The sequence below is a fragment of the Macaca thibetana genome, chromosome 11 (genome assembly GCF_024542745.1).
Source record: "Macaca thibetana thibetana isolate TM-01 chromosome 11, ASM2454274v1, whole genome shotgun sequence".
Classification (NCBI taxonomy): domain Eukaryota; kingdom Metazoa; phylum Chordata; class Mammalia; order Primates; family Cercopithecidae; genus Macaca; species Macaca thibetana.
The window spans coordinates 66,478,178-66,491,304 of NC_065588.1; the positions used below are offsets into that span (position 1 = coordinate 66,478,178).

The following is a 13,127-nucleotide window of genomic DNA, read 5'->3' on the forward strand; positions in this document are numbered from 1 at the left end:
GCTGCTGAATCAAGAAGAAAATATAAAATTGTTTTATATGGTTTTCTTTGTTGGATCACTCATACTTTCATCATGTTTAATATCTAATGAGTTAAAAAGGTCTAAACTCTAGAATGTAAATTTTAATAGAAAAAAGTGATTATACATTATTTTTCCTATGTACTTTAGCTTTTCAAGTGTTTAGTGGCAGCTATCAAAAAACTTCATAATGTGCCAATTTTTGAAAAAAATTTCCCACCTGCTCTAAATTCTCTTCTATTCCTAGGATACAAAAGCCTGCCTTATAATTCTTTTTAGAATCTTTTAATAAAAATATATATGATATGATATCATACGTTGCAACTTTAGCATCAGCCACAGGACTTTTTGAATATTGATCATGAGAACAAATTATAAATAACATAGCTTTAAATGCCCTTGTTTAGATAGGCTTTTTCTTTTAAATTGAACTTTGTCAAGACCTGGCCATGATCGTACTGGAAAAACTACTGCAGATGATGTACATCAAATAAGTCAATCTGGTTCTTAATAATACATTTTTAGGCCGGGCGCGGTGGCTCAACCCTGTAATCCCAGCACTTTGGGAGGCCGAGACGGGCGGATCACGAGGTCAGGAGATCAAGACCATCCTGGCTAACACGGTGAAACCCCGTCTCTACTAAAAAATACAAAAAACTAGCCCGGCTTGGTGGCGGCGCCTGTAGTCCCAGCTAGTCGGGAGTCTGAGGCAGGAGAATGGCGTGAACCCGGGAGGCGGAGCTTGCAGTGAGCCGAAATCGCGCCACTGCACTCCAGCCTGGGCGACAGAGCGAGACTCCGTCTCAAAAAAAAAAAAAAAAAATACATTTTTAATCTTAATTGGTGGAACACTATTCAAAGAAAGGACTAGCTGCTTTCTCTGTGCTACTTCCACCTTCCACAGGGAACAGAGATTTTAAGTGACCTCAGAGCTTAGCATTTCTGAGCTTTCCTGGGGGAGTTCTTTACTACCATTCTGACTTAGTAAGCGGTGACCTGTATTCTGAAACTGAGGGGCTGGCATATGCAATCTTCCTTGGGAATGTGATAAAGCAGCTCCGCTTCAAGTAAGTAAAACTAATAAACATTTCCAGTGTTTCATTAAGAATAAAATAGAAATTGATTTAATTTGTGAAGTCTTAATACGTTTGACTTTCAATAAAGATGTGAAGATAATGTGTTCAGAGAAAACAAGCTAAATTAAAAACAGGAAACAGGAGAAAAATGTCTAAAAAACAGAAGACACAAGTTTCTTCAAATACTTTACGAATAATTGCCAGGAAAGAAATTGACTAAATGCAGAACTAAAAGAAAATGGATTTTAAAATTTCAAGAATTTCGGTTAAAGTAAGATAGAATTTTCTGATTTTGTTCCCTAGACTTAGACCACCGTACTTCAGTTTTGAGGCAGAGGTTTCATTCACAGAAGACTTTGAGCTCTGGAATCATTGAAAAATGAATCATATTCATTTAATTATTGGTAGTCCCCCAACTGCTATGCATTAATAGGAATTAATTCTGCCTCAAGTTTCAGTTCCTCATCATACTGAGCTAGAATAATTGGATCTTGTTTGTTCATCATTGTTTCAGATCTTAGACATGGCTTTTGCTTTATTGGAAAAGAAGATTATAACAATAGAAAAAAAATTTCCTATTTTTTTAATTTTTCCTGCAATAGGAAAAATATTCAGATTGAAGATTTGTGATTTTGGGTTATGCTATTTCAACTATTAAACTCGCTTTTAAGTAATGTAATCACAATTGTCTTTATGCTAACAGAAAAAGAGTACAATTCTTACATTTAAATTAAAAAAAGAAAATATCTCTCAAAACCTAAAAGGTATTAGAGAACAAAGCATCTTCCTAATTTGGAAGTTTTTCAAACCCTACATCTTCTTAATTTATTGAGAAAAAGACACTTAGGATCTTCCTGTAACTAATTTGCCCATTGCTGGGAAATACTTGTTACCTATCATAATGTAGTGTTTCCAAATAACGTATCAGAACTGCAGTCGAAAGGTACTCAATACCAGTTAAGTAACATTTGAAGTCCAGGAAAGAGAAATCAAGAATTCCATGATTCCATGTTTCCGTATTCATCAGGAACATAATTAAGAGTTTATTCATTTGCGACTTACAAACACAAAAAGTTTATGTCGTTTGCAAGGAAGTCAATATTCTGATTTTATTCTTCGAAATGTAGATATAAATAGGTCTCAAGTTTGATTTTATGATAAAAGTGTGGTTTGGGAAAAGGTAATTCCAACTTTTAAAAGGTCGCGAAAAGAATAGAGGCTGAAGCATAGTTGGGGTGGAGGTAATTGGGGGTAGAGGTAATTGGGGTTGGAGGGAGCAACGGCAAGTATTAAGAGCAGAACACAGGTCTAGAAACAGTACCTGTCACAGAGTGGGCCTGCCTGCTGCTGTCGCTTTAAACAGCGCTCCTGGAAAGCTTATCTACAAATCCTGGGGCGGGTCAGGGGTGGCAAGACTCCTAAGGAGGGAAACCACATAAACGATTCTGTTCTTGGGAGCTCCGAAGCAAGTTCTGATGGGAAAAGTGGTATTTCTTTCCAGGCTGCAAAGCTCTCCACCTGTTTCCTTTAGTCTCAGTCAGCCCCAGCCATGGGGGCAAATCAAGTTGGGGTCGACCCGGCTGCCAGAGACGTAAGTTGCCACAAGGGTCACTGAGGACCTGAGCAGCAAGTTTCTTTCGTCCAGCCTCCTGCCCCCACGCACGTTGCCTCCACAGCAAACTCCACCTGACTCAGCCTGTTCAATCCTGCAGCCCTCCCGGCCGCAGCAGGGTCAGGGGGCGCGAGTCTGCACCAAGACGGTTAGGAGGCCCAGGTCCTGGGACTGGACGGTTACCGCGCTCCCTGGGGCGGCGGCGCTGGCGGCGTGGGCACGGCTGGGTCACGCCTCTGGCACCGCCGCGCGCCAGCCCGCCCGTGGCATGGGAACCTGCGGTTGAGTAGTCCCCGGGGACCTCCCAGCGCACACCGCTAGCCTGGGGCTTTCACCTCGATCCGCCCGGCCCGGGCGGCCCGTGTCCTCCCACACCGCCACGCGTGCCCGCTTCCCGGGGTGCGCCCGGAGCCTGGCCGCTCTGCCCGCAGGTGACCAGTCCCCGTTTAGAGTTCAAGATTCCCGCCGCTCCACTTGAACTCCACCCTCCCCTCTGATTATTATTTTTTAACTTTCCCTCCGGTTAAGCTAAATCGATCTTAATCTTTCATGTCGGACGTCCCTCTAAGGGGACTCAGGGAAGATTCCGATTGCAAGTCGCCGCTGTCGCTTGTGCCCGTCAACCCCTCGCCCAAAGGAGACGCCCCCGGGCAGGGCGGGGCGAAGCGGGGCGGGGCGGAAGGGCCAGGGTCGGCGGCGGACGGGGCGGGGCGGAGCCTCCTCCTGCACGGGGGAGCCCCCGGGCTCGCCCCAGCTTAGGCACTCCTAGCCTTGGGGCAGCTGCCGGACGAGTCCGCGGAGAAGCTGCCAGCGGGCGATGGAGACAGAGAGACACCCGACGAGAGGAGGCGGGGTGGGGGAGGCGGGGAGAGTGCGGGGGCGGAGGCTGGCAGGGGGCGCTGGAAGCTGGAGCGGACCGTGCGCTCCCCGCGCCCGAGGGTGCAGGAGGCTCTGAAGCGGCGGCTGCACCGCGGGCCCCAGGCGGCGGCTGGGGGGCTGGGGGGCGCTGCCGCCGCCGGGGGCGTCGCTGGCCTCGGCCCCTTTGTTCTCGCGCGCTCCCCCTCGCCGCCCACTCCCCTGCTGTCGCGCGGCGGCGGCGGTGGCGGCGGCGGCTCCTCCCGCCCGAGGCAGTCGGGCTTGGCGCCGGGGGCGGGAGGGGGCGGGGGGAGCGCGCCAGCCGCCGAGAGTGGGGGGCGATGGCGAAGCTCCGGGTGGCTTACGAGTACACGGAAGCCGAGGACAAGAGCATCCGGCTCGGCTTGTTTCTCATCATCTCCGGCGTCGTGTCGCTGTTCATCTTCGGCTTCTGCTGGCTGAGTCCCGCGCTGCAGGATCTGCAAGCCACGGAGGCCAATTGCACGGTGCTGTCGGTGCAGCAGATCGGCGAGGTGTTCGAGTGCACCTTCACCTGTGGCGCCGACTGCAGGGGCACCTCACAGTACCCCTGCGTCCAGGTCTACGTGAACAACTCTGAGTCCAACTCTAGGGCGCTGCTGCACAGCGACGAGCACCAGCTCCTGACCAACCCCAAGGTAAGAACGCCCCGTGCATCCAGGGGCTTCCCGCGAGGGAGGTTTGGAGGCAGCGTCGGTGTTAGACTCCGCGCGGGGAGGGTTCGGCGAGTGCTCGCATTGCTGGGAGGAGACCAGGTGGCGCAGGCTGTACTCAAACCAGGAATGAGTACATCAGGGAGCCCGAGGGCACCGGTCTTTCAGGTGGGCTTACGCGCCGCGAACAGTGGTGCCCAGAGGCTTACTTTAAAACCTGTCTTGCCTGGTCTCAGATTTTGAGGCCTTCGGGTCCTGCGCCTACCGGACTGGGTTTGAAGAAGTGCAAGGAGCCAAGAAAGTTAACTTTTCCTCCATTTAAAGCCAGTGGTTAGCGGGGATCCACCTACTCCAGCTCACGGTCAAGGTTCGAGCTTCAGTTGGTCTCATCTAGAACTCAGATGGAATGACCTTCCTTGAAAGGTTGAGGGGACCCTCGAAAGTTGTGAGAGAGTTCCTTACCTTTTCGCTCTACACAGACATTTTCAACTTGGGGTTCAAAGATAAGCTTTTGTGGCTTGACAAAACGACCTGGAATCAAATGTGGAATATTGCGGGTCCATTTTGGGAAGTACAGAGGGCTCCTAGTTTTCATGAGATAGATTCTCAAAAGAGTCTACAGGGAGCCTAGTTACCCTTTGTGTTTAGGGACAGTCAGGAGCCGTCTGGAGAACAGTAAAACTTGCTGAAAATAGAAAACCTTCAGTGAAATGTACCTAACATGACTTCTCTGACAACTTCTTTTGGTCTCGAAAGCAAACAAGAAGAAAAAGCAGAAGAAAAAAAAAAAGATAAAACCTGGTTAGGACTCCCGGGATGGAGAGCAGAGAGAGGAAGTCTCAGAAAACTGTTCCCAATGGAGAAAAATAACTTATAAAAAGCAGTGTCCTTAGCCTGTGAACTAATTGAGCTTTGTAGTGTACCTGGTTCTGGTTCCTTTTTTACTTCCCTTGATCTTTTCTACTCTCCTTGTTGCTTAACTATCAAAGTAAAGGTATGTATCTTTTTAAAAGTTACTGACATTTTTCCTTTTTTTGAGGGATCAAGCAGAAAAACAGTCCAAAAGGGAATGAATCTTGTGTTCACAGGAACACTTTATTAACTGTAACAAGATATATTTGTATTAATCCAAAAGAAAAAAATTCTACATTAATATTGTAGTAGTATTTAAAACAAGCTTACCATCACTCTGCAATAAAACTTGTGGTCTTACCTCCTGAACAGTAAATTCTTGAATTTGAGACATTTTTTAAATTTTCTCAAATTATTTTTAAAAAATTTCTTTTTAAAAATATGAATGACTTCTCCCTCCTCCCAAAAAAGCTCCTGTCGACAGATGGATATTGATTTATCTTTAAAAGTATCAATAATATAAGCAGTAAATATAGGACTAAGAATATAGAATTTGGAGTATATTGTTGAAGATCTTGAAGAAGTGATAACGTCTCAAAGACAAATGTTGTAACTTGATCCTCTTAATGCTCAGGAATTTAAAAAGAAATCTCAGGGTTTTAGAAACATCATTTTTTTTTTTGGAATTAAATCAATAATGTCAAAGGTAAGTGCCAACCAGTAGTAATGATTTAGAAATTTTATGGCAGTTCATCATTTAGAAGTTGTTATAGTTGGTGAAACACTGCTAATTATTTTAAGATAGTGGTTCAAGCACTAATAAATTTCATATCTGTATATACATATATATGCGCACACATTAATAAATGGCTAATATCTAATCAAGACATGGACACATTATAATTTATTACAAAAAGACTGCTTCACAATTTCAGGCAGTTTGAAGATCTGGCAGAAAAAGTAAAATGAAATCATTGGAACATTGATTTTTAAATTACCTAGAAGCAATCACAATGCTTTATGTAATACTAAGATTTCTCCTGTCTTTCCTTTCTCTCTCTCTCTCCCCTGAAAATAATCATTTTTTTTTTCCAGTGCCAGTTCAGATCTTGGCAACAGTTGTTTTGAAAAATTACCTGAACAAAATACATTTTATAAAGTATTCAGGAACTGACAGAACTGGAGAAGGATATATTTATGTTACAGAAGTCAGGGACAACATCCTGTTCATTTTAGTCAAGGTTTTCTCAGCCAAACCAATTGATATCTCTTCATCCAGATTATAAATATGTTGTAGCATTTATAGACTGTAAGTTTGTTCTTTAGCATCACCTTTCTATTTTTACCAATAAATGCTCAATGTGGAAATTCTTGTAAGCAGTGTGATGGAAAAATTCAGTGTAGTGAAAATATTATGCCAGAGTCACATGCATAAGCAGAGTGTTTGCACAGTGTTCCTGCAATTAGACAATACCCATTGTCCATTCCTGTTGGATCTTGGCTGCCTATATCTTTTCTTTGCCTTACTTTACCTCTTTATTGAAGGCCTACGTTTCCCCTCTGTTTCTTTGTAGAATGTCTAGATTCCCAACAGTGTCTTGAATCCCAACCACCTCCAAGCTTTTCTTCATGACCCACAACACAAGAAACCACTTAGGAAATCACTTCTTAGAAAAATAGAATAAGGACTTTTTTCCTCTCCCTTGAGTTTCCTGCATTAATTACAGTAAGAGGCAGGAGAGGGAAAGAATACATTGCAAATACAGAATTTCTTAAGCCATGAACTGCTAAAGAAGATACTGTGAGTAAATTTGATCTTTGACTAACAATTTCTTTAAAATACCTTGAGTTCCTACTGAATGTATTTATATTTTGAATCATATCCTTATTGTCTAAAGCAGTCACTATATCCAGTCTTGTCATAGAGTATTCAAGGCAACAAGTTGTCCACACGGAGATTATCTCTATGGATTAACCATAGCAAAATCTAAATTTGGGGTCAGCTTCCTCTTGTTACTATTCCAGTAACTATCTCTTTGTGACTCACAATTGTATATGCTTGGAGCTTTGGTCCCCACCTATGGCTGTACATTAGAATCACCAGGGGAACTTTAAAAAGAAGTTCTTATGCCTGGGTCCAACCCTCCAAGATTCTGATTTGGTCTTGGGGGGGACCTGGGCATTGATGTTTTTTAAAAGTTTTGCGATGATTCTAATGTGAAGACAAAATTCAAAAACCACTGTCTTAGAAAATGTTTTCATCTGCTGTGCAAGAAAAACAACCTGAGAACCTAAAAGGAGTCATTGTGATGAATATTTGTGTTTTCAGGTTAAAAGGTACTGTGGGTGCTACTGAATTTTTTTTTTTTTTTTTTTTTTGAGATGGAGTCTCACTCTCTGTCACCCAGGCTGGAGTGCAGTGGCGCGATCTCAGCTCACCGCAAGCTCTGCCTCCTGGATTCACACCATTCTCCTGCCTCAACCTCCCGAGTAGTTGGGACTACAGGCGCCTGCCACCACGCCTGGCTAATTTTTTCTATTTTTAGTGAAATGAGTTTTCACCACGTTAGCCAGTATGGTCTTGATCTCCTGACCTCGTGATCCACCCGCCTCGGCCTCCCAAAGTACTGGGATTACAGGCTTGAGCCACCATGCCTGGCCAGTGCTCCTGAATTTAGGGAGTTGGTATAAAAAGAGGGACTCCAGGAAATTCTGAAGGATAGGAAGAGTATTATTTAAAATTATTATGTAAATAATAGTTTAAAACCAATTTGTTTAAATGAAATGAACTTGATTCCAGACACTTGCATTTGCGTAATTATATACATTGGATGGCAAAAAAAAAAAAAAAAGATGAATTTTTAAAACTGCACTCTTGTATGTGAGACGAGAGAGAGTGGGTGATTAGAGATAATATGGTTATTTCATTTATTTATTTATTTTTGAGTCTCACTCTGTTGTCCAGGCTGGAGTGCAGTGGCACGCTCTCAGCTCACTGCAACTTCCGCCTCCTGGGTTCAAGCGATTCCCCTGCGTCAGCCACCCGAGTAGCTGTGATTATGGGCATGTGCTACCATGCCCAGCTAATTTTTGTATGTTTGGTAGAGACAGGGTTTCACCATGTTGGCCAGGCGGGTCTCCAACTCCTGGCCTCAAGTGATCCCCCTGCCTCTGCCTCCCAGAGTGCTGGGATTACAGGCGTGAGCCACCGCGCCCAGTCTATATGTTTATTTTTATTTTGAGGTTTTTTTTCCCCTTCCTCTAGTAGTAAAAACCTAGAAACAAAGGATAAAAGGCTCCTTCTAAGAAACCAGTGCTCTAAAAGTGAGAGAAATGCATTAAGGAGAAGAAAAACTTAAGTGGGACTGAACAAGGCTTCAGGCTTTATGTCTGCTGAAGCTGGATGTACCTAACTACAGGGCATCGTGGCTCGCAGTCACTTAGGCCCTCTCCACATCCACTCATGTACCCTGTCTCAATGCACTGTAGGTAGGCAGTGTGGCCTGCCTGGAGTTGTTTCTGAACTCCTTCCTGGAACATTCAGTTTGATACATTTTGCACTCTAGAGACGTCCATCATATAAGAACTGCATGATAAAAGACTAAGCAGAATTGTGATGACTTCTTTGTAACCTTTATTTATCTTGAAAAAGTGGCTTTTCTTGGTTGTTTTTCCTTTGGAGATTATCTTATATAATATTTGGTATATACATAAAATTCAATCAGGAAATCCTTTTTCAGCATCTATTATAATGATCAAAGAACCGGGCAAGAAACAAGAGGGCATACAAAGATGAATTTGTTCATTTAACAAATATTCATTAAGCGCCTATCCTGTGCTGTGTGTGCATCCAGGTGCTGAGACTGGAATATAGATGAAAACAAAGTTCCTGCACTCATGGAACTTAAATTCTGCTGGGAAGTAACAGATGAGAAATAAATGTATAATGCCATGTCATGTAATGATAGGTAGATAAAGAAAATTTGGGCAGGATAAGAGTATAGACAGTGACAAAAGTGAAGGGCTCTTCTTTTGGACAGGGTGGTCAGGGAAGGCCACTCTGATGAAGTGACCCAAAGAACATGAGGGGATGAGCAGAGACGGAAGGGACGTAAGTAATGAATCATGTGGCTATCTGAAGACAAGAGTGTCCGTCCACCAGCTGAGGAAACAGTAAATGCAGAGGCCCTGTGACAAGTGTCTGTGTGAGGAACTGTGAGGGCGAAAGTGAGGTTGGACCACAGTGAGCAAGGTGGACAGTGGGAAATGAGGTTAGGGTCCTAAAGAACATGATAGGGACTTTGGATTTTATTCCAAGCATGATGGGAAGCTGTGTGACATTGAGCAGGGCTGAAATATCATCAGACTTAGATTTTTAAAAAATGCAAATGATCCCTCTCGCTGCTGAGTTGAAACTAGAACTTATATGTATGCTTACATGCACATGCACACATCCTGACTTGTGCAGTGAGAGGTGCAGAGGCAAGACTGGAAACAGGAAGTCCTGTAGGACAGGCAAAAGATAGTGGTGGCTTAGATCAGTGGGTAGCACTGGTAAAATTTACTAATGAAATGGAATGAGGGAAAGAGGAGTTGAGGATGGCTCTAAAGTTTGTGTCAAGATCTCCTGGGTGCGGCCGGGCGCGGTGGCTCAAGCCTGTAATCCCAGCACTTTGGGAGGCCGAGACGGGCGGATCACGAGGTCGGGAGATCGAGACCATCCTGGCTAACAGGGTGAAACCCCGTCTCTACTAAAAAATACAAAAAACTAGCCGGGCGAGGTGGCGGGCGCCTGTAGTCCCAGCTACTCGGGAGGCTGAGGCAGGAGAATGGCGTAAACCCGGGAGGCGGAGCTTGCAGTGAGCTGAGATCCGGCCACTGCACTCCAGCCTGGGCGGCAGAGCGAGACTCCGTCTCAAAAAAAAAAAAAAAAAAAAAAAAAAAAAAGATCTCCTGGGTGAATGGAGGCGCTTTTAGTAATGGGGAAGACTAAAGAAATAGTAGATTTGGAGGAGTGTGGATGAGAATCAAGGGTTCAGTTTTGCAAATGCCTAACAGACATTAAAAATGAGGATGAATCCATGAGTCTCTGTCCTCAAGGAAATTATTACCTAGCAGAGAAGATAAGAACACAAATAACTGTCAAAGAAGGCAGAATGTCAAGTTCTACAGAGAGGTACAAATGTTATGATATGAACATCCAGAGGGAAAAAGTTAGGGGAAAAGCTTCATGGAGAAAGAAGCATTTGCTATGAGTCGGAGGATGAACAGAGTTTCATCTTGGTGGTGAGGAAAGGGGGGGCAGAATGAACAGAACATCAAAGAAGATAAAGTGCAAGAAACAAAGCTATGAGCTGTGTGAGTGAGTGTGGGGTGTGCTGGGGGATCTGCAGATGGGCTGCTGTGCCTGGAACACAGGGCACATAGAGTGAGGTCTTGGGGGTAAGGCGGGAGAGTAAATTGGAGCCCACAGTGTAGAAGACCCAGACAGCCAGGATGGGTTTGCTAGATACTGGGAAGCCATGGTAGGAAGAATAATGTCTCCCTTCAGCGACATCAATAACATCCTAACCCTCAAAAACTGTAAGTGTCTTATGTCACATAGCAAAGAGAAATTAAAGTTAAAGAGGGAGTTAAGGTTGTTAATCAGTTGATGTTAAAATAGGTAGATTTTCCTGAGTTATCCAGAAAATCCCAATGGAATCACAAGGTACTTAAAAGTAGAAGACAGAGGCAGAAGGTCAGAGTGATAGAATTTGAGAAAGACCCAATCAGCCATTGCTAGCTTTGAATACAGACGAGGGCCATGCGCCAAAAAAAGCAGGTAGACCCCTTCTCCACGCAAGTGGTAAAAAGCAAGAAAATGAATTTTCCGCTAAGCATTCAGAAGGGAACGTAGCCTGGCATCTTGGTTTTAGCCCAGTGAGACACATTCTAGACTCTGACCTCCAGAATTGTAAGGTAATAACTTTGTGCCATTTTAAGCCACTAAGTCTGTGTTACAGCAGCAATAGGAAACTAATACAGAAGTCAAGGACGGTTTTTGAGTAGGTGACTATTATGATGAGATATTTAAAGGCATGGTCAGAATCTCTCTTTAGAAACAATCTAATTTGGGCTTCGTGTAGTGGCTCTTACCTATAATCCCAGCTACTTGGGAGGCTGAGGCCTGTACCACATAGTAAGATCCCATCTCTTAAAAAAATGTAAAGGAAATTGACTGGTCGTTGTGGTACACACCTGTAGTCCCAGCTACTCTGGAGGCTGAAGAGGGAGGATTGCTTGAGCCTAGGAGTACAAGACTGCAGTAAGCTAAATTTATTTTAGGTATGTGCTTTAGCACTTTAGCTTGGGTGACAGAGCAAGACTCCATTTCTAAAACAAAAGCACTGTAATCTGCAGGATGCTAGGATCTATCTGTCTGAGATTACTTATCATAATCTATCTATAACCCCCATTTGTGGATGTCATTTATGAAGATCTCAGTTATATTTGCAAGGTGCCCAAAACTTATGCATAAAAAAGAATCAGAGACTTTAAATCAAAAGAGATTTGTGACATTACAATACGTATTAGCTATAATTTGCTTACAAAATACGTTTATTTGATCACAAACTTGCCTGATTATATAGCTTTTTGTGAGGTGACATATTTTGTTTATTTAAAATGTTTTGGGCACTTATTTATGAATGAAGATGTCAAGTTTTATTTCCTTTGGGTTTAAATTTTTTTTCAGTCCTTAGCAGAATTTCATATTCAGTTTAGTTCCTAGATCAGCAGTACATTTATATTACAATTACCATAATTACTCACAGTAAAATATTGAACAGAATAGTTTTTAACATTGCATATGTTTCCAACCATTCTTCATGCTGTGCATTAGGTATTCTCTACAACACATAATTAATGTGTGAAAATTTGTACTTACGAGTTGTAATATCCTCTTCTATTCTTTTAAAATAACCAATATAATAATTGCAAATCATTGTGTTTATTAAGTTATTCTGTGGCCATTTTTGTAAATAAACTAAGATACATTTATTTTAAGTATATGCTTTCTTGAGTAGTGTGATCCAACAGATTAGGATACTAGATGGTCTCTTTATACTGAAGCACATGTGAAAAAATATCTAGACTTGCTTCATCTTCATGTAATTGATGTAGTTGATCAAATGGACTTTGAAACCTCATCTAATGTCCGGTTTACTAGTTTTAATCTAACTGTATTGCAGTAGCATATATTGATATTATATTTCACTGGAGAAAACTAAATCCTAGAAAGTAGAAATTTAATCCATCTTGTTCTTTTTAATAAATATATTTGTGATTGTCTTTATCCAAACAGTTTTATTTTAAAGTAGACCTAGGCTGGGCGCGGTGGCTCAAGCCTGTAATCCCAGCACTTTGGGAGGCCGAGACGGGCGGATCACAAGGTCAGGAGATCGAGACCATCCTTGCTAACACGGTGAAACCCCGTCTCTACTAAAAAATACAAAAAACTAGCTGGGCGAGGTGGCGGGTGCCTGTAGTCCCAGCTACTCGGGAGGCTGAGGCAGGAGAATGTTGTAAACCCCGGAGGCGGAGCTTGCAGCGAGCTGAGATCCGGCCACTGCACTCCAGCCTGGGCGACAGAGCGAGACTCCGTCTCAAAAAAAAAAAAAGAAAAGAAAAAAGAAAAATAAAGTAGACCTAAAGAAGGGAAAACCAGACAATAATGCTCTTTAAGGAGTGCTGAATTTGTAATTCTTATTTTAATTACCTTTTGTTTTCTCTGTTTCAAGGATAAAAATGGCAACAAAATTCATCACTATTTCTCCCAAACCCACTTCTATTCTGGAGTTTTTTGTTTCTGTTAATTGTATCATCATTCTCTTGTATTAATATTTTTTATAAATTTCACTACCATTGTCTTGTTCAATGCTATCCTTTGCTTTGATTACCATATCTGTTCATTGAGTTTATGGCTAGTCTATTTCTTCCTCCAAACCAGTAGTTTTCAAAATGTGGTCAGTGGACTGGCAG

At 42.9% G+C, this 13,127-nt stretch overlaps 1 protein-coding gene across 1 annotated transcript in view; it reads left to right on the forward strand.

The window, feature by feature from the left end:
- Positions 1–3,339: 3,339 nt before the first annotated feature.
- KCNMB4 (potassium calcium-activated channel subfamily M regulatory beta subunit 4) overlaps positions 3,340–13,127 on the forward strand; it is a 65,524-nt gene continuing 55,736 nt past the window's right edge. Inside the window, exon 1 of the mRNA XM_050746594.1 lies at positions 3,340–4,238. Coding sequence (XP_050602551.1) covers positions 3,903–4,238 — 336 coding nt within the window. The 5' untranslated portion in view covers positions 3,340–3,902. The remainder of the gene's footprint in view (positions 4,239–13,127) is intronic.